Source organism: Nicotiana attenuata, chromosome 11 (genome assembly GCF_001879085.1).
Source record: "Nicotiana attenuata strain UT chromosome 11, NIATTr2, whole genome shotgun sequence".
Lineage (NCBI taxonomy): Eukaryota > Viridiplantae > Streptophyta > Magnoliopsida > Solanales > Solanaceae > Nicotiana > Nicotiana attenuata.
The window spans coordinates 48,318,994-48,345,708 of record NC_031999.1 but is presented as its reverse complement, the minus strand read 5'-3'; the positions used below and the strand labels follow the sequence as shown (position 1 = coordinate 48,345,708).

Here is a 26,715-nt window from a genome sequence, read left to right as displayed (position 1 = left end):
TATATATATATATATATAAATTAATTACTACAGAAAAGATCTCATATCGTTAATTCGTTGTTGCTGATGTCAGTATTCTAATGCTTATTCACTGGTACAACGTCTTAACTTCTTTCTCGAAGAATATTAGTTATGAAAGTTAAAAGAAAAAGGCGTATATATTATATGTGATTGTGAGGTGTAATCAAGATGATGATAGAGTAACGGAATTATCCTGAGCTGAGAGTTTGGAGAATTCATATTGACGGCTATTTTAATACTTAAAATTGGAAAGCTGCTACTCTAATTTCTCTTTTTCTTTTCTCAATTTTCTATTTTGAGTCACCGGTCAGCAAACAATTAATGCACGCAATATAGATTGAATTAGGCCGATAAACTGCCCGATAACCGCCCGATAAGAGCTAAACCGGTACCAATCCGACCGATATCTTATCGGATGGCTAGCGGATTAATACATTTAAAAAGCCGATAACCGATAAGCAAAAACCGTTAAGAGTAAATAACCGCCCAATCCGCCCGATATGCAGCCCTAATTTTTATAATAAAAAAAATTCTAATAAAAAGCGCTTCTCTCTATAGTCTTTAGTCGGCCTTACGCGACTCGAATTCTTAGTCGAGGAATACCAAGCACCCGGTAAGAAACCAAAATATATTTAAAAAAAATATTTACATTGCATAAGTTCCTCGTTAATTGGTCAACTTGGCATTCAATGAATGAATTCAGATAGCCAAATCCAAGAATATATTCTAATTGATCGGACAATATTTAGTTGGAAGTTAAAAAATGTATTTATAAGACTCCCAAATATTTTGTTTCACTTTAACTTCAAAACCTTTTTTCTTTAATATTAATTTCAATCAAATATTATCCAAACGCCAACGATAGCTAGTTCCTTTTTCTTTTTGATAATTAAACGTATCACCACTGCTCTTCTTTTCATTTCTCTTTATGTTTTTCCTTCATTGTTTCTTTTTTTAATTTTTTTTCCCAATTTTAGTTCTCAAACAGAACATTCAAAAGAAGTCCTCATCTGAAATATCACAAGCTGTACATGCTGCCATTTTCTATAATGGGGGCCACAAAAATACTCAAATATTTAATAAATTTTGGTGACCTAAGTAAGACAAGATCAATATTTACTGACACGTTTGTTTATTGTACAAAAACCTAAGGTTCCAGGGATGATTCTATTTTGAAAGCTCCAAACTAATTAGTGCTACAAAAAATGGAACCTTTTTTTTTTTTTTGGTGATCTCAAAAATAACGACGAGACTTGAAATAGGAGACAAAAAAAAAACATTTTCCTTTGACATAAATTTATATCTCAGTTTTAATTTTTAACATAAAAATTAAATGTTTTAGAACTCCGTATAAACATTATAATTTGCAACTTTTGTAACTAGGTGGACATAAGAATTGTGAAGTTTCGAAAAAAGTGAGAAAGAAAATATCAAGTGAAAATAACATTTGAAAATTAGAATTGTGTTTGAACATGAATAGAATTCTGGAGCTGTTTTTGAATTTTTGTGAGTGATTAAAGTGAAAATTTCGAAAAACGGCTTTTCGGAGTTTTTCAAATTTTCAAAAAATTTCGAAATTCAACTTCAAGTAAAATTTAAAATTTTCATGGCCAAATACTGATTCCGAAAAAAGTAAAATTTTCTTTTATGGCCAAGCATGCCATCAACAATTGAAAAATGTTGTAGTCATGAAAAAAACTTCTCCATTTGACTTGGGGTACTAGTTTCACATAAAATGGGACAGAAGAGTTGTTTCAAAATCGTATCTTAAAGGGAAAAAATAACAAGAGTGCATGCGAGCTCAAATGGATGAAGCTCCCATGGAGTCTATTAGAACATTCTGAGAGAAGAGAGGAAGAAGAGAGAGTGGAGGAACCGAGATATTTTCCTGAAAATGTGAATCCCCATCTCATTTCACTAATTGTACAAGGATATATACATGTTGACTAAACTAATTGCTCATTAACTAATTGGACTAGGCTAATCACTAAGCTAACTACTAATTAGAAGTTATGTTACACAATACAATAATGAATTGATCTATCAATAATAATAACTATACTCAATACCCCCCCTCAAGTTGGAGGTGAGGCCCTCACAGCCAACTTGCCTAGGACAGCTGAGTGTTTGACCCCTGTGAGAGCCTTTATGAGGATATCAGCCAACTGATTGTGAGTGGATACACGATGAAGAGAGATTAGGCCTTCTTGCAGTTTGTGCCTAACAAAATAGCAATCAACTTCAATGTGCTTGGTCCTCTCGTGAAACACTGGATTATGAGCAATGTGTATAGCAGATTGACTATCACAAAACACCTGGATAGGACTTGACTGGACAACAGTAAGTTCTGCAAATAACCTGCTCAACCAGACCAGTTCCCCAACTACTTTCCTGAGAGATCTATATTCTGCTTCAGCCGAGGAAAAGGAAACAGTCTCCTGCTTCTTGGACTTCCAGCTAGTAGGGCTATCTCCCACCAAAATAATATACCCAGTGACAGACCTCCTAGAGTCTGGGCAGGCTGCCCAGTCTGAGTCACAAAAGGCCTTGATTGAGCAGTCAAGATTATTGGAGAAGAAAACACCCAGGGTAGGATCCTTCTTAAGGTATCTGAGAAGGTGAAATGCTGCTGTCAAGTGGGTGTCTCGTGGAGCTTGCATAAACTGACTTAGGAGTTGCACACTATAAGTTATATCCAACCTAGTATTAGTGAGAAAGTTGAGCTTTCCCACTAACTTCCTGTAGTATGTAGGGTCTGGTAGGAGATTGCCTTCTTGTGCTTTCAACTTTATGGCAGGGTCAAGGGGTAAAGAAACACTGCTGTAGTCAAAACACTGATATTCTTTCAACAAATCCAAGGCAAACTTTCTTTGAGAGATAGGAATGTCATCTGGTTTATACAAGACTTCTAGTCCCAAAAAATAGTGAAGTCTACCTAGATCCTTTATTTTGAACATTTGATCCAGGAAAGCTTTCAAACCTGCAATCTCCCCTGAATCAGTTCCAGTAATTATAACATCATCAACATAGACAGCCACAAAAATGATGGAGGAAGGAGTTTTCTGGCAGAAGAGTAAGTGATCATTTTCAGAATGCTGGTACCCTTTTGAAGACAATGCTTTAGTCAATTTGGCATACCATTGTCTGCTGGCATGCTTGAGTCCATACAGTGACTTGTTCAGTCTGCACACCACTCTACTTGAACTGCACTGATCTACTACAAGACTAGGAGGGGCCTCCATATAGACTTCCTCATGTAAGTCCCCATGGAGAAAGGCATTGTTCACATCTAATTGGAATATGTCCCATCCCTTCTTAACAGCTACTGTAACTAGGACTCTAACAGTTGTCATTTTCACAACAGGGGAGAAAGTTTCTGTATAGTAAATCCCAGCCTACTGAGTGTAACCCTTTACTACCAACCTAGCTTTGAACCTTTCAATGCTCCCATCATCCCTATGTTTGATTTTATATACCCAGTTGCAACCTATTGCTTGTTTTCCAGCTGGCAAGGGGACCAAATCCCAAGTATGGTTGGCATGAAGTGCCACAAATTCCTGTGTCATGGCAGCCTGCCAAGCAGGACTGAGAGCTGCCTCTTCATATGAAGATGGCTCACTATCATGGCAAACATTTAGCATCAAGTGCTGACTTTCAGTAGATAGAACATCAGGAGTGATATGATGATGATTGGAAAATAGGGCTTTTAGTGAAGGGGATAAATGTTGTGTGACAGTGAAAAGTTGAGCAGAACTATTGGGTAATTGGTAAACATAGTCTCTTAAGTAGGCAAGAGTTTGATGATTTCTGGTGGATTTTCTTAAAAATGGTGCTTCTGACTGAGCATGTTTAGGTGAAGACTGTAAGTTGTTATCATTTGTGGATGGAAGATCAATGGTGTTTGGAGAAGATGTATCATTAATAGGTGTCTCAGAGTGGTGTTCTATCTCTGGAGATGTAACACTAACAGGACTTTGTCTTAAATTCATAGGGAGAACTTGACTACTATCTTCAGCATAGTTAGGATAAGAGACTGTTCTAAGAACAGCAGGAAAGGAAGTATTTTCAGAACCCAAGGAGAATGGAAAAACATTTTCATGGAAGATTACATCTCTAGAGATGTGAATTCTCTTGGTGGCCAGGCTTAGTACCTTGTAACCTTTTGTCCCAAATGAATATCCTACAAAGATGTGAGGAGTAGTTCTTGGTTCAAATTTGTCTCTGTGTATTTTGGGTAAAGTAGGATAGCATAAACATCCAAAACTTCTCAAGTGAGAATAATGAGGTTTCTTTTGATACAACAACTCAAAGGGGCATTTGTTGTTAAGGTAAGTGGTTGGCAGCCTATTTATCAAATAAGTGGCTGTTAGGATGCATTCTTCCCAATATTTAGTTGGGAGTTTAGACTGGAACATGAGAGCCCTGGCAGTTTCAAGAAGATATTTATGTTTTCTCTCCACTACACCATTTTGTTGTGGTGTATAGGGACATGTTTTCTGATGTATGATCCCTTTAGATTGGTAGAATGAAAGGGCTTCATGGCTGGTGAATTCCAAGCCATTATCAGATCTGATGGTCTTTATGGATGTATTAAATTGGTTTTCAATCATGGCTACAAAGGCCTTTAAGGTCCGAAGAGCATTACTCTTGCAGCTCAACAAGTGGGTCTAAGTGGATCTACTAAAGTCATCCACAAGTGTGAGAAAATACTTGTAATTATCTCGGTGGTTACATGGTAAGGGCCCCATATATCTATGTGCACCAGTTCAAATAATTTGGAGGTAGTGCTGGTTCTTTGGGGAAATGGGAGTCTAGTTTGTCTTGCCATAGGGCATACAGGGCAGATAAATGGCTGTCTTGGTGCAAATTTTAGAGGGATTGAGGATATCCCTCTCATTTTAACAAAAGAAACATGACCAAGCCTATTGTGCCACAGAGAATTTACATCATGCTTATCAAACACATATGAAGGCTCATTCTTATTGCTTGAAATGGAAGTATTTACAGATTGAGGAGTGTGACATGAATGAGTATGACTATTTACAGATTGAGGATCCGGAATACAATTGCAATAGGAAGTTGAAACAACAGAAGGCAAGACAGTTCTTTTACCCTTCAAACATCTGGAACAGAGATAGTACAGACCTCCTTTGCTACTACCAATCACCTGAGGCCTCTTCACTGAAGGGGCCTGCAACAGACAAAGTGCATCACTGAAAAAGACAATACATCTAAGGTGTACTGCAAGAGAGTGAACAGAAACTAAGTTATATTTGAATGATGGGACATGAAGGACCCTATGTAGAACAATGTCTGAAGAAAGTATCACATCTCCGAATTCAAGAACCTTTACTCTATATCCATTTGGTAGGCTTATCAGTAAAGGATAGGGTAATTTGGTGATATTGGTAAGTGCATGTCTGTTAAAAGTCATATGGTTGGATGCTCCTGAGTCTATAATCCAAAGATCAGCCTTTGATTCAAAACATTCGCATGAAGGTTTGTCAAAATCAATAGAAGAAGTACAGACAACAATACCTGCAAAGTTGGCACTGCCAGTGGTGGCATTGATGTTGCTAGGGGAACCTCCTGCATATCCCACTTGAAAATGCTGTAGCAAGTTCATTATCTGCCCATATTGCTCCTTTGTCAGATTGACATTCTGATTATCATTTTGTAGTTCTTCTTCATTCCCATTCTCATGAATCATGTCAGCTGGAGTTCCATGTACATTAGCCACAGATCCTTTTCCTCTGTTGAACTTGTGGTTCTGGTTGTTCCCTTGATTATAGGGCCGAACATTGGAATTATTACGATTGTAGTTTTGGTTACTATAGGAACTGCCTTGAGGATATCCATGTAACTTGTAACACTTTTCCCTTGTATGGCCTAGTCTTTTGCAATAATCACAGAATGGACGACCCTTGCTATTGTTGCTAGCTGTGTAGTGAGTTTTAAAATTTCTGGCCCCAAATGGACTTTGGTTCTGTGGAAATGGACTTTGATTCTGTGAACTTGCATTCACATGCAGTGAAGTGGAATCTAGACTGAGTTGACCACTGGGCTTGAATTCCCTTTGTTTTTCCTCTTGTATTAGTAGGGAGAAAGCTTGTGCCATAGAAGGCAGAGGTTTCAATATAAGAATGCTTCCTCGCACTATTGTATAGACCTCATTCAATCCCATTAGAAATTGGATAAGCCGTCGATCCTGTTCTGCTTTATGCATAGTTTCTTTTGCTCCACATGTGCAATTGCAGCTGCACTTAGATTTGACACTCAAGGTGTTCAGTTCTTCCCACAACCTCTTCATTCGTGTATAGTACGTGGTGATGTCTAAGGAACCACAGATCATTAATTTCTTTCTGAATCTGATACAATTTTGCCCCATTTGTTTGGTCATAACGATCCTCTAATTCTCTCCATAGCTCGACCGAGTCATTTACATACTCCACACTATCAGAGATTTCCATAGCAAGGGAATTGAGGATCCACGAGGTTACCATATCATCACACCTCTCCCATTGGCGGAATTGAGGCGAATCAGAACTAGGTTTTCTAAACTCTCCATTAATAAACCCTAATTTGTTCTTAACTGACAAGGCTCGCAATACGCTTCTCCTCCAGGAACGATATCCAATTCCGTCGAACGGAACTGGTACTAAGGTCATGCCAGGACTATCCGAAAGATGAATGTAGAGGGGATTACCTGTATCGATGACCAATTGGTTATTTCTGCTCGTGCAAGGGGTCATCTCTTCAGTTTGATCTACAGCCATATGCAAAATTCCGATTCGATGAGTCTAAAGGATATAAAGTTTTCAGCTAGATCTAAGATCTTCAATTTGTGAGGTGATTTTCTCAGAATTGGGCGGAAATTGCCAAAGCCCTAGAAATTGACGAAGCTAAATGAAATTTGGGACGATAGTTGAAGACGCTGAAGAAATCCGAGCTGATGTTCCGGCTCTGATACCATAACAAGAGTGCATGCGAGCTCAAATGGATGAAGCTCCCATGGAGTCTACTAGAACATTTTGAGAGAAGAGAGGAAGAAAAGAGTGTGGAGGAACCGAGATATTTTCCTGAAAATGTGAATCCCCATCTCATTTCACTAATTGTATAAGGATATATACATGTTGACTTGTTAACTAAACTAATTGCTCATTAACTAATTGGACTAGGCTAATCACTAAGCTAACTACTAACTAGAAGTTATGTTACACAATACAATAATGAATTGATCTATCAATAATAATAACTATACTCAATAAAAAATAATATTAGTTCCTTTGTTATTTATTTATTCCAAATTTTATTCTCATATTATTCAACTTAAGATTATTTAACGTTCTATAAGTTAAAATACAGTTTTAATCACTGTGGTATTGCCGTCTTTGATGCTCTTTCCGTGTTATCAAGCCAATGAATGCAAAATCACGTGTCTTGTATACTTATATTATCATTTAACTATGATTGAATAACATATAGTTTTACTTTATTTTTTAACTAATTAATAATGTCAGATTACTTAATTTAGTGTAAATATTCGGGATAGATAATAAAAAATTTACAGGATATTGTGTAAGTAATGTCAATTTATAGTCATAATAACTCCTAAGTGCGTTTTGTGCCTTGAATTGTTGTGATCAATTTAAGACTGTATTTCATATAAATTCAAAATAACTTTGTATTATTTGCAACCATTATCAATCGATTGTGTATACTGTATAGTATAAGGTTTAGTGAAAATATTACTAATTACACTCGTATATAAGTACTTTTTCATAAACGCTATCGGATGAAATCCACGTGTCTTTGCCACCGTTCATAATGCTCATTGAGTTTCCAGTCATGTCCTTTAAAATATTAAAAAAAAATAAAATTATAAAACAAAACAAGTATGTCTGTCCGTTGTATGTTCTTACTTTACTTAATGTCTTGCCTTAGCACCAGAAATAAAGATGATTGGTTGCTATCCATTTTGTTCCCTTTTCCTGAATACCACAATGAATTTTTTTAATAAAATTTCAACTGGGCAGCTCGGTGTACAAGGCATTTCAACATTCACGTAAAATGTGGGGAAGGGTCGCACTTTAAAAGGTGTGTTATGGAGAACCTATTCTAATGCAAGCATTAGTTGCCGCTTCTATCGCTCGAACCATAACTTATATATCACATGAAAATCGAATTTTTTTTATAAGGTTTCAATCTCTTATTTGAAAGAGTAGGCAAATGTGTTCCTTCTCTAGAGACTCTTTATGCTTCAAAAACTGGAAACAACAAGTTGTTCCTGTAAAAGCAATTGATGACCTTTAAATACAAGCTAGACAACCCTATCTTTGATCACATAAATGATTTTCAGGGCATCCTTGATAAGCTGTTTGGAATGGGAGTTAGTTTTGATGATGAGATACAAGGACTTTAGCTTCTTAATACTCTGCCTGACTCTTGGGAAACTCTTCGTGTTTCTTTGTCAAATTCAGCTCTTGGAGGTAAGGTGACCATGGAATATGCCAAGAGTGGTGTATTGAACGAGGAAGTAAGGAGAAAATCTCAGGGTTCGTCCTCACAAGCAGATATCTTGGTTATAGAAGACCGGGGGAGAGATAGAACAAGAGGCTCGTGGAATAGAGGTAAAAGTAGAAGTAAGTCAAGGTCCAAATACCGTAATATTACATGCAACCACTGTGGCAAGAAAGGACATATCAAAAGGTTTTGCCGCAAGTTGTTGCAAGACATTAGACAAGGAAAGAAAGTTGAAAATAACGAGAACAATGTTGTTGCTATTGTTCGAGATGACCTTCTTTTTGCTTATGATGAAAACGTCATCAATTTGGTATTCCGTGAGTCGAGCTGGATAGGCTGGAGCTACCTTACATGTCACACTAAGAAAAGATTTTTTCTCATCTTATACTCCTGTTGATTCTGGAGTGTTAAAGATGGACAATGCCAGTGAAGTTCAGGCGTTTGGTGTTGGCACAATTTGTTTGAAAACTTATAATGGTTCAACGTTAGTTCTTCAAGATGTCAAGCATGCTCCAGACTTTTCTTTTAATTTGATCTCCACAGGAAGATTAGACGATGAAGGTTACCATAATACCCTCTTTAATGACCAATGGAGGCTCGCTAAGGGCTCGTTAGTAGTAGCTCGAGGAGTCAAGTTTGGTCATTTATATGTGACACAGGGCTATATTCTTAATGACTCAAAAAATCTGGTGGAAAGTGATACTTTATCATAATTGTGGCACAGAAGATTGAGTCATATGAGCGAGAGAGGGATTACATGTTTGGCTAAGAAAAGTTTGCTTTCTGGAGTGAAACAAGAAAAGCTGAAAAGGTGTATCCATTGTTTAGCTGGCAAACAGAAAAGGGTTTTCTTTCATAGCCATCCTGCCTCAAGAAAGACCGATTTATTGGAGCTAGTACACTCTGATTTGTGTGGTCCTTTTAAAGTAAAGTCAAAAGGTGGTTCACTTTACTTTGTGACCTTCATTGATGATCATTCTCGTAAGCTCTGGTGTATCCTTTGAAATCTAAAGATCAAGCACTTGGCGTGTTTAGGGAATTTCAGGCCTTAGCCGAGAGACAGACGGGGAAGAAATTAAAATGTATTCGCACTGACAATGGTGGTGAATATTGTGGTCCCTTTGATAACTATTGCAAGGAACAAGGAATTCGTCATTAGAAAACTTTGCCCAAGGCGTCTCAATGGAATGGTTTGGCAGAGAGGATGAATAGAACTCTAGTTGAAAGAGTTAGATGCCTGCTTTCAGAGGTTAAACTGCCAAATACATTTTGGGCGGGAGCACTTAACACTGTTGCCTATGTTATCAATTTGTCTCCTGCTGTTGCTTTGGATGGTGATGTCTCAGATAGAGTTTGGTTTGCCAAAGATGTTTCTTATGATCACCTGAGAGTTTTTGGGTGTAAAGCTTGTGTGCATGTTCCTAAAGATAAAAGATCGAAACTGGATGTCAAAACTAAGTAGTGCATCTTTAGCAGTTATGGTTAAGATGATTTTGGGTATCGTTTTTATGATCCAGTTGACAATAAACTTATTAGAAGTAGTGATACAATATTCTTTGAAGATCAGACTATTGAAGATATTGATAAAGCTGAGAAGACAGATGTTTAGAGTAATGAGAGCTTAGTTGACATTGATCCAATTTCTATTGCTAAGGAACCTAATGCACATGAAGGAACCCATGACAATAATGAAGATAGTGATCAGGATCAAAATGATCATCATGGTGTAAATATTATGGATGCTCTAGTTGATGAAGTTTTGGTTGATCAACAACCAATTCCTGCTCAGGTAACTACTTCAAATGCTCCTGAGACCTCTCTTAGAAGATCTAGAAGGGAGAAGCAAAAATCCATGCGTTATCCTCCTGATGAGTATGTACTTTTGACTGACATGGGAGAACCTGAGAGCTATGATGAAGCCATGCAAGATACTCACAAAGATCAGTGGATAGAATCCATGGAAGATGAGATGAAGTCACTCCATGAGAATGGCACATATGAGTTAGTGAAATTGCCGAAAGGTAAGAGAGCTTTATCTAACAAATGGATATTCAGAATAAAGCAAGATAATCATAACTCTGCGCCTAGATACAAGGCGAGGTTAGTTGTCAAAGGTTTTGGCCAAAAGAAGGGAGTTGACTTTGATAAAATTTTCTCCCCTATTGTGAAGATGTCTTTTATTCGTGTGGTTCTAGGCTTAGCTGCAAGTCTAGATTTAGAGGTTGAGCAGATGGATGTCAAGACTGCTTTTCTTCATGGTGATTTAAATAAGGAGATTTATATGGAACAACCTGAGGGTTTTATAACTAAGGGTAAAGAAAATTATGTCTGCAAATTGAAAAAGAGCCTGTATGGATTGAAACAAGCTCCAAGGCAATGGTATTTGAAGTTTGAATCTGTTATTAAAGAACAAGGGTACAAGAAAACTTCTTCAGACCACTGTGTATTCTTCTAGAAGTTCTCCGTTGATGATTTTATTATTTTATTGCTTTATGTGGATGACATGCTTATTGTTGGCAAGAATAAATCCAGAATTGCAGTCCTTAAGAAGCAGTTGAGCAAATCGTTTGCGATGAAGGACTTGTGTCCAGCAAAGAAAATCTTGGGCATTCAAATCCACCGACACAGAGATAGAAAGGAGTTATTTCTGTCCCAAAAGCAATACATTGAGAAGGTACTCAAGAGGTTCAATATGACAAATGCAAAAGTGGTTAGTACTCCTCTTGCTAAACACTTCAAATTGAGTATTAGTTAGAGTCCATATATTGATGAAGAGTAAAAGGAACGTCTCGTATTCCTTACTCTTCTGTTGTTGGTAGCTTGATGTATGCTATGGTTTGCACTAGACCAGATATTGTGCATGTCGTTGGTACTGTTAGTAGATTCCTTTCTAATCCTGGAAAAGAACATTGGGATGCAGTAAAATGGATATTAAGGTATTTGAAAGGTACTGCAGATTTGGAGTTGTGCTTTGGTAATGGCAAACCTGAACTTGTTTGTTACACAGACTCTGATTTAGGAGGCAATCTTGATAATTCAAGATCTACTTCTGGTTATTTGATCACTTTTGCAGGGGGAGCTGTTTCTTGGCAATCTAGACTAAAGGAGTGCATAGCTCTATCCACCACAGAAGTCGAATATATTTCCGTCACAGAAGGTGCCAAAGAACTATTATAGATGAAGGAGTTTATTAATGATCTTGGCTTTGAGTAGCCAAGGTACATCTTATTTGGTGATAATCAGAGTGCTATCTGTCTCACCAAGCACTCCACTTTTCATTCTAAGACCAAACATATAAATAGAAAGTATCATTGGATAAGAATGGCTGTGGAAGAGAAATTATTTGAGGTTGAGAAGATACGCGCTGATGAAAATCCTTCGGATATGCTGACATAGGCGGTGATTGCAGATAAACATGAATTTTGCAGAAAATTGGCAGGCATGAAGCTTGTCAATAGTTCCTCCACTTGAAGACACATTTGGCCCCTTGGCTGGAGGGGGAGTTTATTGGGCACATGCCCATGTTGTCCAGCCAAGGCCCAATGGCCTAATCCTATTCTCTTTTGGTTTTCATGTATTCGGAATTGGATTCAGTGTTTACTCCTATTTTGAGTGGGTTTTGGATTTAAGAGAAAGCACCACTCATGATCTATAAATAGGACAACCTTGGAGCAGTATTCTATGCTCATTGATACAAGTCTTTGAAAGACTTAATCACATAAGAATGGTTTTTGAGAGAGCTTTCATCAAGAGAGAAGAGAGAAGAAAAGTATTTATTTTGCTGCAGATTTTTATTCTGACTAGCCAACTTCAAATCACGTTTTCCAATTCGTTAACCATTGGATCGGGCTGAAATTTTGGCTGATTGTTTGTAGCATCTTGGTCTTTTACTTGAACGGTGGACATCGGATTTGGAAGCCTGTAGCATCTGATTTTGAGCCTCTAACAACAACTTCATTTTTGTGGATTCTCCTCTTTCTTCAATTGATTAGTTGTTGCTATTGTTGCTCCGCATTTGGCACTTGTTGTGTAGCTAATTTGGAGAACTTTTATAACCCTTTTATTATTATAGTGGAGCTTTTTGGATCTTTGTGATCCCGTGATTTTTACCTTCGATTTGAAGGGTTTTCCACGTTAAAATTTGATATTTTTTATCTTCTTTATTTTCGGGTTTGCCTCTTCCTCGACATAACAGAAATACGACATGTGAGGTAATTGCAACAAGTAGGGGTGTTGAAACAGAACCGAAAAACTGCACCAAATCAATAAAAAAATTCGATTAGGTTTGGTTTGATTTAGTTTGGAGTTGAGCAAAAAAAAAAATCTGAATCAAACTTATATATAAATATATAATTTTTATATATACTTCTAAGACTTTGTAGAGAATTTTTTAAAGAAAATGTCTAGAAATATTTGTGATCCTCTTATGGGATGTAATATTTAATATAAATATGAAGCACATTCATTTGTATCACTTTCTTATTAAGTGTTATTGGAATACATCAATTTCTTTGTTCTTCTATATTCACATGTCAAGATCTATTAAATTCTTATATCATTTTCGAATTTGAATGGTATTTCGAGGATTTAAAATTAAATAGAATATATCATTATTTAGGTATCATATTAATTTTTATGCTCATTATTAAATTTGGTTAACCTTGAAAGCGTCAATCAACGAAAAATTATTGTTAGATGACTAAGAAAGAACTATCATGTATTACTAAGAAAACTCTCCCAAAAGAATATTTTTGATAGATCACATGTTTGTCTGTTTTTTCAATTTGTACTAAACATAATTTACTTATCAAAACTTTATCTATAATTTTAACAAAGTAAGATTGAAATAATATTCATGTAACAAAATACCCGAAAAACTCCGATAAAACCGAATCAATCCAAACCGATGTAGTTGGTTTGATTGGTTTTGACAAAAATCGAACCAACTCGGTCCATGTATACCCCTAGCAACAAACAAAAGTTAAGGTGGTGCTTCAGGCTGCTTATATTTATTAATTTAATATTAAACGTCGGATGCATATAAATTTTTATTTACATATGCACATATGTGAATTACTCCCAAAGGTTAAATATACTTTAGTTGAAGAGCACAAGGATCAAAATTGAAATAAAACTATTATTTTCCTTAATTTAGATTATATTGAATTGGAGAGTTTTGGATTTATTGAAAATGTCATGTACTAATCCTCATTGTCTTCTATACATGATTATTGATTACATCTCCTAACAACCACCATTATTAGCTTGTCACTTCAATCTTTTAGAGATTTCGCACATGTTAATTGATTTTAAGGCATTCAAAACCTGATAATCAAAATTTAATATTGTTAAGCTTAACCTGATAATAAAACCTCTATAACAAACATCCTTTATAACACCATTTTAATATAATAGCCACGTTTTCTTTGGAATCAATTTTTTATATTATGTTATAATATATATTCTATATAACAACAATTTACGATAGCAGCAAAAAAATTTCTGAACAGACAAGACTGTTATAGAAGTGTTTGACTATATATTTAAGAAATGTGGATCAAAATGGCGAGGACGTGTCAGTGATAATTAGGGGTTTAAAGAGGTGATTAATTGGGATTTGTGGGTTAAAGGTGATCCAAGAAAATGTTTTAATAATAATCAAGCATTATCATCTTGTTTATTAATTAGTACTAATAACAATGCATTATCCACTCATAAAGTAAACATAATGTGGGTGGAATCAGTTAACAACATTGTCTCCTGTCCTATATTTCTCATGACAAAAAATCTCAGGATTCTCTGTGATTAATCATAGTTTCAGAACAAAAAAGATTAAAAAAAAGAAAAATACGAAAAGTATAAAAATTGTTCATGCAGATTCAGCTACATGACGAAAGGTAGATATTCTTTGCATTAACAAATTTATTAGTTTCAACCAAGCCCATTTGTGATTATTATTATCAATTAATTAATATTATAATTAAATTATGCGGAGGAGATCTTTTTTCTGTTTTCTTTTTCCTTTTGAGATTGCGTCTAGAGGCGGATGGATTCAACTTTTAAAGTTTTTAGCATTGAGACCATTATATTTTTAAAGTTATGGGTTCATATCTACAATTTTGCAATTTTAATAAATTTTTATATATAAATTTTTATTCCACGTCGAAAGTTATGAGTTCAATTGAATCCGTTGGTGGAACACTACATTCGCCCCTGATAATGTCATCGTTGATGATAAAGGTAAATGCAGTATAGAGATTAATTAGTACTTTATTAATTAGGATTAGGACCTACAAGCCATTAACTAATCACACATATTAAATGAGAAAAAGGTTTGGTGGCCTGTCTTGTTTGTTCTTTTGATGGTTAACGTTTCTAATTGTGATTAGTTGAAGCACAATTAGCACTTAATTATTCTAACATGAGATGATCTTGCTAATTAATAAGCATTACCTACTGCTAGTTATTTAATTATTAATTGATGCTCCCTATCATAAATAAAGATATGATTTTTAAAATGATAAAAAGTTGCTTTTTCTTCATTCTTCCTAATTCTCGTGCCAAATTTTCTCTTCGAAGCTGCTAGTTGTACTGTGGTAAAAACCTGCATGGCAAGAATTGTAGTGTTGTGGTAAGTATTTCGTCATCTTTAACTAGAAAATTTTATGTTCGAACCTTGAGTGTCAAGTCACCTTTGTTATAGAGCGCTTTAGCCTTAATATGAGACTTTCCTATGCGAATCCAAATTTTGATTGGGGCCTAATACGAGTAACGAACAACAACAACAATAACAAATCTAATATAATCCCATCAGTAGAGTCCGGACAGGATAATATGTACGTAACTTTATCCCTCCCTTGTGGAGGTAGAGAGACTGTGTTCGATAGATCGCGGCTCAATCCAACATAGTAACTAACACCAAATGAAAACTCTCTCTCTCTTTTTTTTTAAAAAGAAACCTGCAATGTATCAAAAGCTCAATACACGAAATAAGTGTCAATTGGCATCCCAAAGCTATACAATGGAAGTCTAAAAAAACAGACACAAAATTGGCTAAGAGTCAGTGGTCCCCTTGTGATATATTGATAGAAAAACTTTCATCGCTTTCACCAATTACAATATTAAGTTGAAAAATAGTATTTGAAATTTGAAATTATGTTTGAACAAGTATTTCACTTAAAGAAATATTGCAATTTTGTTAGGGAAAAATATTTTTCTGAAAATTTTGAAAAAGTGATCAAAACCACTTTTTGATTTTTGTAAAACTCATTTTCGAAAAAATTTCATGGACCACATTTTTGAAAAAAAAATTAAAAAAAAAAAAGAAAAGAAAAATCTTTTTATGGACAAACGGGGCCTAAAATTGATAATCTACCTACACATTAAAATACACTAATCCCTTATGTGTTTGCGGCGGATTTAGAATTTAAACGTCATGGCCTCTGAATTGAAAGAACGAGTATATATATATATATATATATATATATATATATATATATATATATTATTGATCATCAAGTTGAAACCATGCCCAATTCTTGGTTGTGGACTTGTGGTCCATCTCTTATTTGCTTGTACAAATGGGGCTTTGCATTTTGGGGACCTCTTTTTATTTCAATGACTTTGTTTTAGCAAAGTGTCAGTGGTCCCTTTTTGTTGTACTTGAGAAATCTTATCCCTTTATCATCATCATGAAACATCTTTTTAGCTCGATGGACCACTCCTTCTATTCCAACCTAATCAAGCATGATTTTGTGTAATAGGTAATTTCCTTATCAAAATATGAAATGACATCAACTACTACTTTTTTGCATGAATCATTGTTGTTCACAATATTAGCTACATTCATTCTCTCCAAATTAGCCAATTCTGCAAAATGATATTTTTTGGCATCTACTGCTAAATTTGATATTCAAATCCATCTTTTATTTATAGGTTGCGGGTTCAAGTTGCGAAGCCACTGATGCTTGTATTGGAATAGGCTATCTACATCACACTCCTTGGGAGACAGCCTTTCCACGGATCCTGAATGAATGCGAGATGCTTTGTGCACCATGCTGCCTTTTTAAATCGATCTTCTTTATTTAGTAGGCGTTTGGACATAAAAATTATAATTTTTGAAAAAAAAAGTAGTATTTGAAATTAAGTTGAAAAATAGTATTTAGAATTTAAAATTATGTTTGTACATGCATTTTACTTGAAAAAATATTGCAGTTTCGTGAGAGAGGAAAAAAGTTTTTTTTTTAAATTTTTTTTAAAAAAGTAGTCTTTTTGAAAAATTCATTTTCGATTTTTTTCCAAAAACTTGCAAAATTTCATGGACAAACACATTTTTGAAAAGAAAATTCAAAAAAAGGAAAAATTTATTATGGACAAACAGGCCCTTAATCATTCACTGTTCAAAACTCACTTATTCGACTAATTTAAATTTAGGTTTGGTAAACCTACTAAGGGACGTAAAACACTTCCTACCAAAAAAATTTCCATTTTCAGGACTCGAACTTAATTGTTGTAAAAGTTATTTCCCACATTTATAATCCGAATCTTTTTCTCAAGTCCAATTGGGACTTAGGATATGTGAAAAAGCTTGAACCATAATTTTAGATATGTGAAAAAGGTTGAACCATAATTTTAAGTGGTGTGTAGAAGAAAAATGGAATATGGACATTGTATTGTCCATTGGTCAATCACGTGTGAGAAAAGAATTTGCTTTTAATAAAAGCTCGCATGAATCTTAGCAGCAGTGAAGTTGACTTTGTCAACTTGAAATTCAGATGCTTTGACATTTGCTTACCTCATTAACCTTTTTAATAGTGTAGGGTTGGGACATTGCTTTGCTCTTCTCCTTTTTTTTTTTGGGAGTTTAAGATCTAAGAAATAAGTATTAATTAGTTAGTAATTTAGTACAAATAATAAGTAATCTATTAGAACAGGTTAAACTACATTGATAATGCAAAAAACATTTACACTGTCAATTTTTGCATATAACTAAAATCGTCTTCTTTTTCATGTCTTACCAACTCCAATTCTACCTCTCATTTCTTTTTAGGAATTCATGGAAGTACAACTTGTAACTGACTTTGGTATATTTTGTCAAGGGCTTCAGTAACGTGGGGCAGCATCTATAGGCCAGATGAGTAGAAGAATCCCATGGTCTGGTCCATTACTATAGGCCCAAATGACTGACGGACATTTCTGGCCAGATTCAATGTTTATTTTTTCTAGCCGGTATACATACATTATACATTAATTATACATATATTGTACATCCGCCAGCTATTTTTAGTTTAAGAGATTAGGTGGGTGGTGATTTGGGTTAATTCTTCTTCCCCCGCATGTATCAAGGAAATGACCTATTTATAGAGTAAACTATGATCGACTCTTCGATACAAGATATAGACTACCTCATTCTTTATTCTGTTCTATTTCTGAAAAAGAATAAAGGGGGACTCAACTTATTAGCTAGAGTTGGTGGCGGAACCCATTGACACAATGCAAGGTGATAAGGTTGCGTCCCAAAAAAAACGACACTGTAGTGCCAATGGGTGCATGCCACGTACTTCAGAATATACGTGTACAGAAGAAAATTTATGAAGCTCATTGGCCTTTTTCTAGTTTGATTCCAACATTATCCCTAATCATACAGACTTGTCAACTTAAAAGCTGTGCATTATGTGAATCCTCTTCTCTCAAATGTAACATACAGAAAAGAGAATCCTGTACAAGTCATGGTAATATAACAGTGTATGGAAATAAAATGAGGAATGTGAAGAGATGTTGACATATCAAGGTAGGCTAGGCGAAAGTGTAGGCTTTGCCACTTTGAGTTCTCCACAGTCACTGATGTAAACAGTCTTTTGTGGTTTATTCCAGATTGCGCGAGCAGTTTTTGCTCTTCCATCTCCAAGAAGCTCGGCAAATCCATTGTACTGTCGAATATTTTCGGATGGTTTATAAGTGGGAATGGCAGCTATAGTTGTCACAATATCCATACCTGCAGTACAGTGCAAGAAAAAGAGAAAAAGAGTGAGCTTTTGATATTAAATAGATGGATTCTGTTTCAGCATGTAAGTTTCATGTTAGTAACTATAACGAAAGTGGTATTAGTATACAAAATAGTGGCATGTCACTTTTATTAATGCAGTATTTTCGCTGCACACATTTATTGAGCCAAAATCCTTTTGCAAATCTAAATAGGGAACTAATCATTCTTATTCTTTCATTTCTCCATCCTGGAGCATAGGTTTTTTTTAGCCATCCTAAAAGGTCTCTTTTAGTTTTATTTTTGACATGAACCCCATCTTTGTAACCCCCATCCCCGAGGGCGGACATTAGCTTTTCCCTCTTTTCCCGCTTGGTGACTCAAACTCCGAACCTCTCATCTTGTTTGGCTCATTGAGCAATGAACAACAACAACAACAACAACATACCAGTGGATTTCCACAAGTGGAGTCTGGGGAGGGTAGGATATACGCAACCTTACCCCAACCCTGGGAAGGGAGAGGGGTTGTTTCCGATACAAGAGAATTGAATGTAAACCTTGAAGAAAATGAGTTGAATGCATAGCTTTTCACTGTTCACAATTGTGAGTTTAGCCCACTTCACAGCATGTTTAAACCACAAGCTGTTACATTGAATCCTAGCATAATTTCTAGTTCTATTTTTCTCTCTACAAGACACAGTTGACATATTTAACACAGAACAAGACTTGATCCCTGCCTAAAGCTGACAGTTAGACATCTCAAGCAATGCCACAGCAATATTTACTACACAACAACGGAGCAAAGCAAATAAACAGATAGATGAATTGACTTAGATTGTAGGTGAAAAAGTTCTAACTTCTAATATCACCAGGCGCAAAAGTCTATGCTGTTGAAGGTTTTCTCTGCGGGTGTTAGTGTTGTCTAGCGTTCAAACACTCCGATAGTTCCTGTTTGCGTTAACTATTGGGAAACAACCATCTCAATTTATGCATTTTCTTTTTCCTATAACTTATTCTTACACATCATGTTTGTTCCTTCAATTTCTCTGCCTAATTTGACCTGGTAGAATTTATACTAACCAGCTGGATAATATTTAACCTGACTCAACATTCACCTAATAATAATCAGTAGTAAGTCCTAGTTGCTCACAAGATGTACACTTGGATCATAGAACGCAAGCTTAAACACCCAAAGTGTCTTACTGTGAGCTAAATCTTGCAGGAGACTTGATAAGTCGAGGTAAACTTCCAACATTTCATACAGTCTTGATCAACTCCGTAAAAGCTGAGAAACTCATTATGCACTAATCCCTTCACATTTTTCCATTTAAGAACACTTTCTTAAAAGAATGTGAGCTCAGAGGTGCCTTTGCTACTGGTTTGAGCAGCAAACAGGATGATTAAAAGGAGAGGAATAGAAGTCAGAATCAATAGTAAACATAGAGGATAAAGCTTGAGATAGCCTAAAGTTTGAGCTAGCATGTCATGCCTGTCCATATATTATAACAAAGCCTTCTTTTGATTGAACCATAAGTGAAGTCTTTAATCACTCAACCAAAAACACAAGAACCAAATTGGAGTCTCAGGGGTGAAATGTGCAGTTTCGATCGAAAACAAGAAGTAGCTTATTTAGTAAAGAAAATGGCTCTGAATTTATACCATTAAAACCAATAATAAGGTAATAAAAGACTTAAACAAATGGCACAATAGCAATGTAACAGACTGATTCTAGAACTACACATCCATATGATGTATCAACTATGGACTAATCAATTAATCAACTAGGCCTCAATTCCAAATTACTTGGTATCAACTTTGGACTAACCAGTCAATCAACTATGCCTCAATTCCAAATTATTTGGGATCGACTAGTCAATACTCTGTCCATCCTGCTTCACTAGGTCCATTATCTCAATAAAATAGACAACTCTGGAAGTATCCTTGTTCCTCCTTATTTCTATAATCAAAACATATTTGACAGACTTTCTTAAGCAAACATTTGAGTTTGTCGCAACATACACTATACCAAGGCGCCCTTTTACCCTAAACATGCATATATGCCAACTAAATAAATAAGTCTTCCGACCTTAGCTCAGCTGGTAAACTATAGTGGGATTAACTAAAGTGTTCAACTTCCATAAACCCACAATGTAAAATTTCTTTTAAACTATCAGATCACCTAAAAGATAACTAATATAAAGCATGTTACCTCCTACAACAAGTTTAAATAGACAAATAAGTAAAAATTCTTTATATTGTCAGAGTATGTAATCTCATATCCAGAAGACGAAGGTAACAGAGATGAGTATGTTGAAGTGAATGTGCGGGCACACTAGGACGGATAAGATTAGGAATGAGGATATTCGGGAGAAGGTGGGCGTGGCCCCTGTGGATGACAAGATGCGGAAAGCGAGGCTCAGATGGTTCGGGCACGTGCGGAGGAGAAGCCTTGATGCTCCGGTGAGGAGGTGTGAGCGGTTGGCTTTGGTGGGTACGAGAAGAGGTAGCGACCTAAGAAGTATTGGGGTGAGGTGATCAGGCAGGACATGACACGACTACATATTTCCGAGGACATAACAAGGTCTGGACATGCATTAGGGTTGTAGGCTAGGGGGTAGTCGAGCTTTTTCTACTTCATACCGGGGGTGAGGCGAGTTTGATAAGGTTGATCTTAGATGGTTAGGGGTTAATGTTAAGTCCACACAATCCTTTCTGTTTATCTTGTCCCCGGGCCTTAATTACTGGTATTGTTATTGCATGTCATCTATTTTATGGCTTTATGCTTCTATTATTATTTCTATGGTTTCTACTGACGTTACCGATGAATTGTAGGGTCTATCGGAAACAGACTCTCTGTCCCATCGGGGTAGTGATAAGTTCTGCGTACATACTACCCTCTCCAGACCCCACTTTGTAGGATTTTACTGGGTCGTCGTCGTTGTTCTTGTATTGTCGGCGTATGTAAGTTAAATTGACTCAACTAAAAGAGATTATAAATTTATAGATTATGAGGACTGACCTTCAAGAACAGTTCCAAAAACAATATTCTTGCTATCAAGCTGAGGAGCAGGACCAGGTCCAGTAGTAATCAAGAACTCCACATTATGATACTTAGGATTCAACTTCAAATCATCATCATCATCATTCTCAGATAAAGGCAATGAAACTATTCCACCCCTAGAATGTTCCAAAATAAAAGCTTTAGATTCAATTGTCTCTGTATTTCTAATCAACTCCAACGGTGGTTTCACTTCTCCTTTATCTCTCCTACCCTGTCTTCCCGCCATAAAAAACTGACCCGGGAAAATTTTCTGGACCAAAGTGCCCTTATAAGTTGAACCAGAGGTACCTGTACACATAGCTTTGAAATTTGAAACTGTTATAGGAACTAGGTTTCCGTATAGGCCAAGAACAAGGCGACCAATTGGTTCGGAATCAGAGCAATTTGACAAGTCATCGCCGAGAGTTCTGTTTGTGAAGTAATTAGGGCAAATGCTGAAGTCTAAATAGACACGTTCGGTTATGGTGGTGTCTGGTTTGGGGGGTGGCGGGGTGGCGGAGGAAGTGGAAATGGTGGTGGCGGGGAATGAGAGGGTGGTGGAGAGAAAGAGAAGTGAACGGCGGTTGAGGAGAGGTTTGAAGGTGGGGGGACGGTGGAGATGAGGAGGAGGAGAAGGGAGGAGGGTGGCGGAGCAGCCCATAATGACGACGGTGCATGGTGGGGCGGGAAAACTAGTGATAGAGAGTGAGAAGATAGAATTATTTGTTACGTGGAGAGCGCAGGCCACACAAAAGGTAGGTGGGGCCTAATTTTTAATACTATTTTAGAACACCATTTTCCATATTATATTAAGTTTTTATTGCATACTTTCTGGAAAAAAATATCTAACTACCATAATTTAGGCGGGGATTAATAATTTAAACTTTAAGAGTTCGAACATTTATTTAATTTATTAGGTTCAAATATATTATTTTTATATAAGTATCATATATATATATATATATATATATATATATAAAGAAGAGATACATTTTTTTGGCTCAAGCATGCCAATCAGTTAATGGGTGTCGGAAATTCAGACAAGAGTGGGTTGCTCTGGTGGTAAGCACCCTTCACTTCCAATCATGAGGTTGTGAGTTCGAGTCATCCAAGAGCAAGGTGGGGAGTTCTTGGAGGGAACGATGCTCACATCACAATTATAGGTAGTGAGGCGGTCGAAGCAATAATAAAAATCTAACGCAAGTCGGGGTCGAATCCACAGGGAGTTAGAATTTGGATTAGGTATACACCTGGTGTGAATGTATGGTGTGCCTAAGATTGCGCTTCCACATATTTGGTGGTTGTTTCTATTTTCACATTTAACTAATGATTGCAAATAATAAACTAGAAGACAATATTTTTGGTTTTGGGTGTTTTTCAAATGGTAAGGATCTAGGGTCGTGACCTCCACCTAGGTGGCTACCTAACGGGTTGTAAACTATAGGGCAAGTTTGATTAATCGGGATCGCAATATAGCAATCACACGCAATTGCTCACTCTGTACCTCTCGGTAGTTTGAGTGATTTTGCCCAATTTGGCTTTCTCAAGCCCAAATGGGTATTGCACAGATCAAGTGATATATGCTCAAGTCGGGTCTTACTATCTCTAGATTTGACCCTTTAATTGGGACTATCAATTTCTTGAGTTCACTCAAATTCCTTGTTAGCCAAGCTTTCCTAAACTTAGTCTCTCTTTCTCAAGTAAAGACTAGGTCAAATAGGCATGAATCAATGTTTGCAACCATTAATTTTAGAATTCAAGCATAAACAAGGATAAATATCACAAACCAATTACGAACAAGCCCTAAAATTAAATACCCATTAAGTACCCATACTAGGATTGAGCCACAACCCTAGCTAAAGATTTAGCTACTCATGAAAAATAAAGAAATACAAGAAGAAATTAAGATATATTGCATAATAATTGATTAAACAAAGAAAATCTAATGTTTAGAAGTCAATCTAGTACAAAATTACTCAAAGAAGTAAAAAAAACGGCTCATGTGCACTTCTAAAAATCGAACTTAACCTAAAAATGATAAAAAGTTCTATTTATACTAAGCTGAATATATCGGACAAAAATGCACATGCGAAGGTTGTGCGGGCGCATAATTCTGGTGCGGTCCGCACAATGGGCTTCTGCAGCCGCACAATTATCGTGCGGTCCGCAGTCTTGGGAATTTGGGCTTGGAACTTCAGGCTTCTGCGGTCCGCATAAAAGTGGGTGCGGCCGCACTTCTAATTATGCGGCCACACAAAAGTAATGCGGTCCGCACTCTTCTGCTATTAGACTTGAAACAACTCTCTGAATCTTCAATCTTGCGGACCGCATAATAATGATTGCGGCAGCACAATTTCGGTGCGGTCTACACTCCCTGAGCTGGCCAAAACACTACTCTCTGATTCTTCATTCTGCTGCCGCACTAGAATTGTGCGGTCCACACTCCTAGCCTTTTTGTCCGATTTTGGTTCTTGCTCACTTTTGACTCCCTTTTGAGTTGCTTTTGACTTCTTTGGCCCGTTTCCTAATATTCCTGCAAGTAAGCACATTTTGTTAGTTTTCAGGAATACCTTTAAGCATTTTTGAGCTAAAACGCAAGTAAAAGAGAGCAGATTAGCGGTCAAAATCCCTACTTATCAACTCCCCCAAACTTAAGCTTTTGCTTGTCCTCAAGCAAATAAGGAAATTTCCAACTTCACTAGAAAAAGGGATATTTCAGCTAGCCTAAGGTGAATCAATTACACATCAATTGGGACCAACAATTACCCACAACACATATGATTATCAACAACACCATGATATGACTTTTTGAGTACCATAGTTCTAGTGTGACATTAGAGCATCAAGAGTTGACTCTATTCATCAAGGAAGCTCGCTCTTTCATGTAGGTCATTGTGGATCCCAAACTCTTCCTCCTTCACTCTCCATTAGAAAATCTCACTTTAGAATGTAACACTCGAAGCAGAGATTGTGAAAAGTTCTCTCATCTCTCTCAAAAGATCGTCACAAGTCCGGCTTTAAGTACCATAAGTTTGCCCCTTATGTAAATCACCACTAATGTAAGCTCACTCAACTTGAAATCATGTAGGACTTTTGCGGGGTGCAATGAAGTCTTTTGGATCAAGGTAGGACTTGTTGGAATAGAATGGTTTCATCTTTCCTTAAACACTCCATTTTCTCTTTTCGGCTCATACTTTTTTGGCTCTTTGAGTTATTTTCTTCTTCCTCGGGGGAACTAGAGAGACGTAACGTCATTATTTCTTGATCATGACATTCATTTTTCTCCTTTTCTATTTACTTCAGCCTTTCCTCTTTATTTTCTTTTGAATTCCCTCCAACTCTTCACTTTATTCACTTTCTTTTTGGCATTTTTCTTTTTGTTCTTTCTTTTTTTTGCCTTCCTTTTTCTTCATTTCTTTCTCATCTTTGTACCTTTCATCACTTTAAAACTCCTCTTCTCTCCCCCAAACTTATGTTTTTGCCAATTGTTTTTTAAGAATGCTAAGGAAAGATCGGGTGCCAAGAGAGGGTCGTTACAAAACGGATGAAGGCTTGTAACGTGGTTATTGAAAGAAAAAAGGCTTCGGCTCAAAGGGGTTGACTAAGGATATCACATTGGTAGGCTATGGAAGATTTCAAATTTTAAATTAGATCAAGGAGAGCCTACAATCATTTCTCAAGCCAAGCTACACTTAGAATTTCGCCTAGAAAAACATTCAGGGCAAGTTCTAGACTATTAGCAGGGTACTTGGACTTGTAACTAAACATCTCACCTCTCACGCTTCTGGATTGCTAAAGAGAACAGAGTCGAGGGCCCACAACAACCTTAGCTAAGATTGAGAATCACAAATGGCTCGATTTGAACCACTCGATGGCTGCTTAAGTCAACACAAGAAGTGTCACAACTAAATCTATTTTCTGCCAACAACTTGTTTTTAGCCATACGATCATAGGTAAATATGTTGGTACCAAGTGAAGCATGCTTGAGACCCCGTTTATTCATTACTATTACATTTGCCAAAACATAAAAGAAATGGACTCAATCCCTTAAGAAGGTTGTCACGCCATCCATTGTTGGGAAGAGCCACCCGGTTCACACATAATCCACCAACCGTGGCATTAAGAAAACCAAAGGCTTATTGTTCACTTACAATGTAAAAAGAAGCTAGCAAATTAAAAAGAAGTTAATGAAGTAAATAAGAAGTTATACTACTAAGGAAAAACAAACTAAAGAATCTATGAAATAAACTACGGAAAGCGAGATAAATAAATATACAAACCGAAGTCAAATGAATATATACAGAAGGGAAAAGAATATATATAAGGAAAATGCATATTTACATCAAATGGAGATAATATATACATACCAAAGGAAAATAAAGATGAAAGAAAAATAGTATCAGAGTTATTACAATCCAAATGTCAAATAATCAAAATAGACCAACCCCTCCCCCCCCCCCTCCCCCGCCCCTCCCAAATGAAAATAAGCATTGTCCTAATGCTTAACAAAAATAAGAACATGGAAAGGGTAGAGAGTTAAGAGAACTCCCTATGTGGTCTCAGTCTGCATAGGATCATCAGCAACCTTGGCCTCAAGTTGTATCTCATCATCACCTGGCGAGGGACAACTGGGTTGCTGAGCAATTGGATCATCTCCTCAGCAGTGTGAAAGTGGAAACTGGCTCCTCAAACTGGCCGACTACTGCCTCTGGTGCTGTCTGTGCTGCTGGGGGTGCCTGTGTTGCTGGGGGTGATGTCTCCATGAGCAGTTCCAATGGTAAATCACCGGCAGATGTAATCTTCTCAATCTCTTTTCTCCGCTTATCCACAGACTTCTTTGATGCTTGAGATCTCCGAATCTTCTTGACCTGTTTGCCCAAATCCTCAATAACTTTCCCTTGTGCCTCCCCTTTATCCATGATAGTCTTATGGCCGGCCATAATCTTCTTCAATGCTTCCTCCACTGACGGAGGCACCTGTGGCTCTGCTGGGGCTGAGGACTGTTCTGCAACAACACTGGATATATCAATCAGCTTTGTAGTAGCTGCCTGCATCTAGTTGTTGAGACTCGCCAATGTTTGGGAGACTCGCAGCGCAGTCTGAGGATAAGTAGAGGAAGCTAGCACAGGTAACGGCACTGATAATCTAG

General features: G+C 36.6%; 3 protein-coding genes across 3 annotated transcripts; all 3 read right to left on the bottom strand.

Moving 5' to 3' along the window:
* LOC109234868 (uncharacterized mitochondrial protein AtMg00810-like) lies at positions 2,097-3,374 on the bottom strand. The gene has a single exon (XM_019400913.1). The coding sequence runs from the start codon at positions 3,372-3,374 to the stop codon at positions 2,097-2,099; it is 1,278 nt and encodes a 425-aa protein (XP_019256458.1).
* LOC109234867 lies at positions 3,417-6,797 on the bottom strand. The gene is made up of 3 exons (XM_019400912.1): positions 6,364-6,797; positions 4,859-6,278; positions 3,417-4,643 (listed from the first exon to the last, which is right to left on the bottom strand). Exons 1-3 carry the CDS (start codon positions 6,795-6,797, stop codon positions 3,417-3,419), a joined length of 3,081 nt encoding a protein of 1,026 aa, XP_019256457.1.
* On the bottom strand, positions 18,114-22,283 carry LOC109234467 (peptidyl-prolyl cis-trans isomerase CYP28, chloroplastic). Its single transcript, XM_019400478.1, has 2 exons — positions 21,546-22,283; positions 18,114-18,538 (listed from the first exon to the last, which is right to left on the bottom strand). Exons 1-2 carry the CDS (start codon positions 22,225-22,227, stop codon positions 18,330-18,332), a joined length of 891 nt encoding a protein of 296 aa, XP_019256023.1. The 5' UTR covers positions 22,228-22,283; the 3' UTR covers positions 18,114-18,329.

Bases quoted from the DNA above. Each gene is read 5' to 3' on its own strand.
- LOC109234868 (XM_019400913.1), bottom strand. From the start codon at position 3,374: ATGACAACTGTTAGAGTCCTAGTTACAGTAGCTGTTAAGAAGGGATGG.
- LOC109234867 (XM_019400912.1), bottom strand. From the start codon at position 6,797: ATGGCTGTAGATCAAACTGAAGAGATGACCCCTTGCACGAGCAGAAAT. The intron at 6,279-6,363 runs GTTCCTTAGACA...ATCTAAGTGCAG, and splicing joins AAAGAAATTAATGATCTGTG to CTGCAATTGCACATGTGGAG. The intron at 4,644-4,858 runs GTATGCCCTATG...CGGACCTTAAAG, and splicing joins GACAGCCATTTATCTGCCCT to GCCTTTGTAGCCATGATTGA.
- LOC109234467 (XM_019400478.1), bottom strand. From the start codon at position 22,227: ATGGGCTGCTCCGCCACCCTCCTCCCTTCTCCTCCTCCTCATCTCCAC. The intron at 18,539-21,545 runs GTCAGTCCTCAT...ACTGTACTGCAG, and splicing joins TTTTGGAACTGTTCTTGAAG to GTATGGATATTGTGACAACT.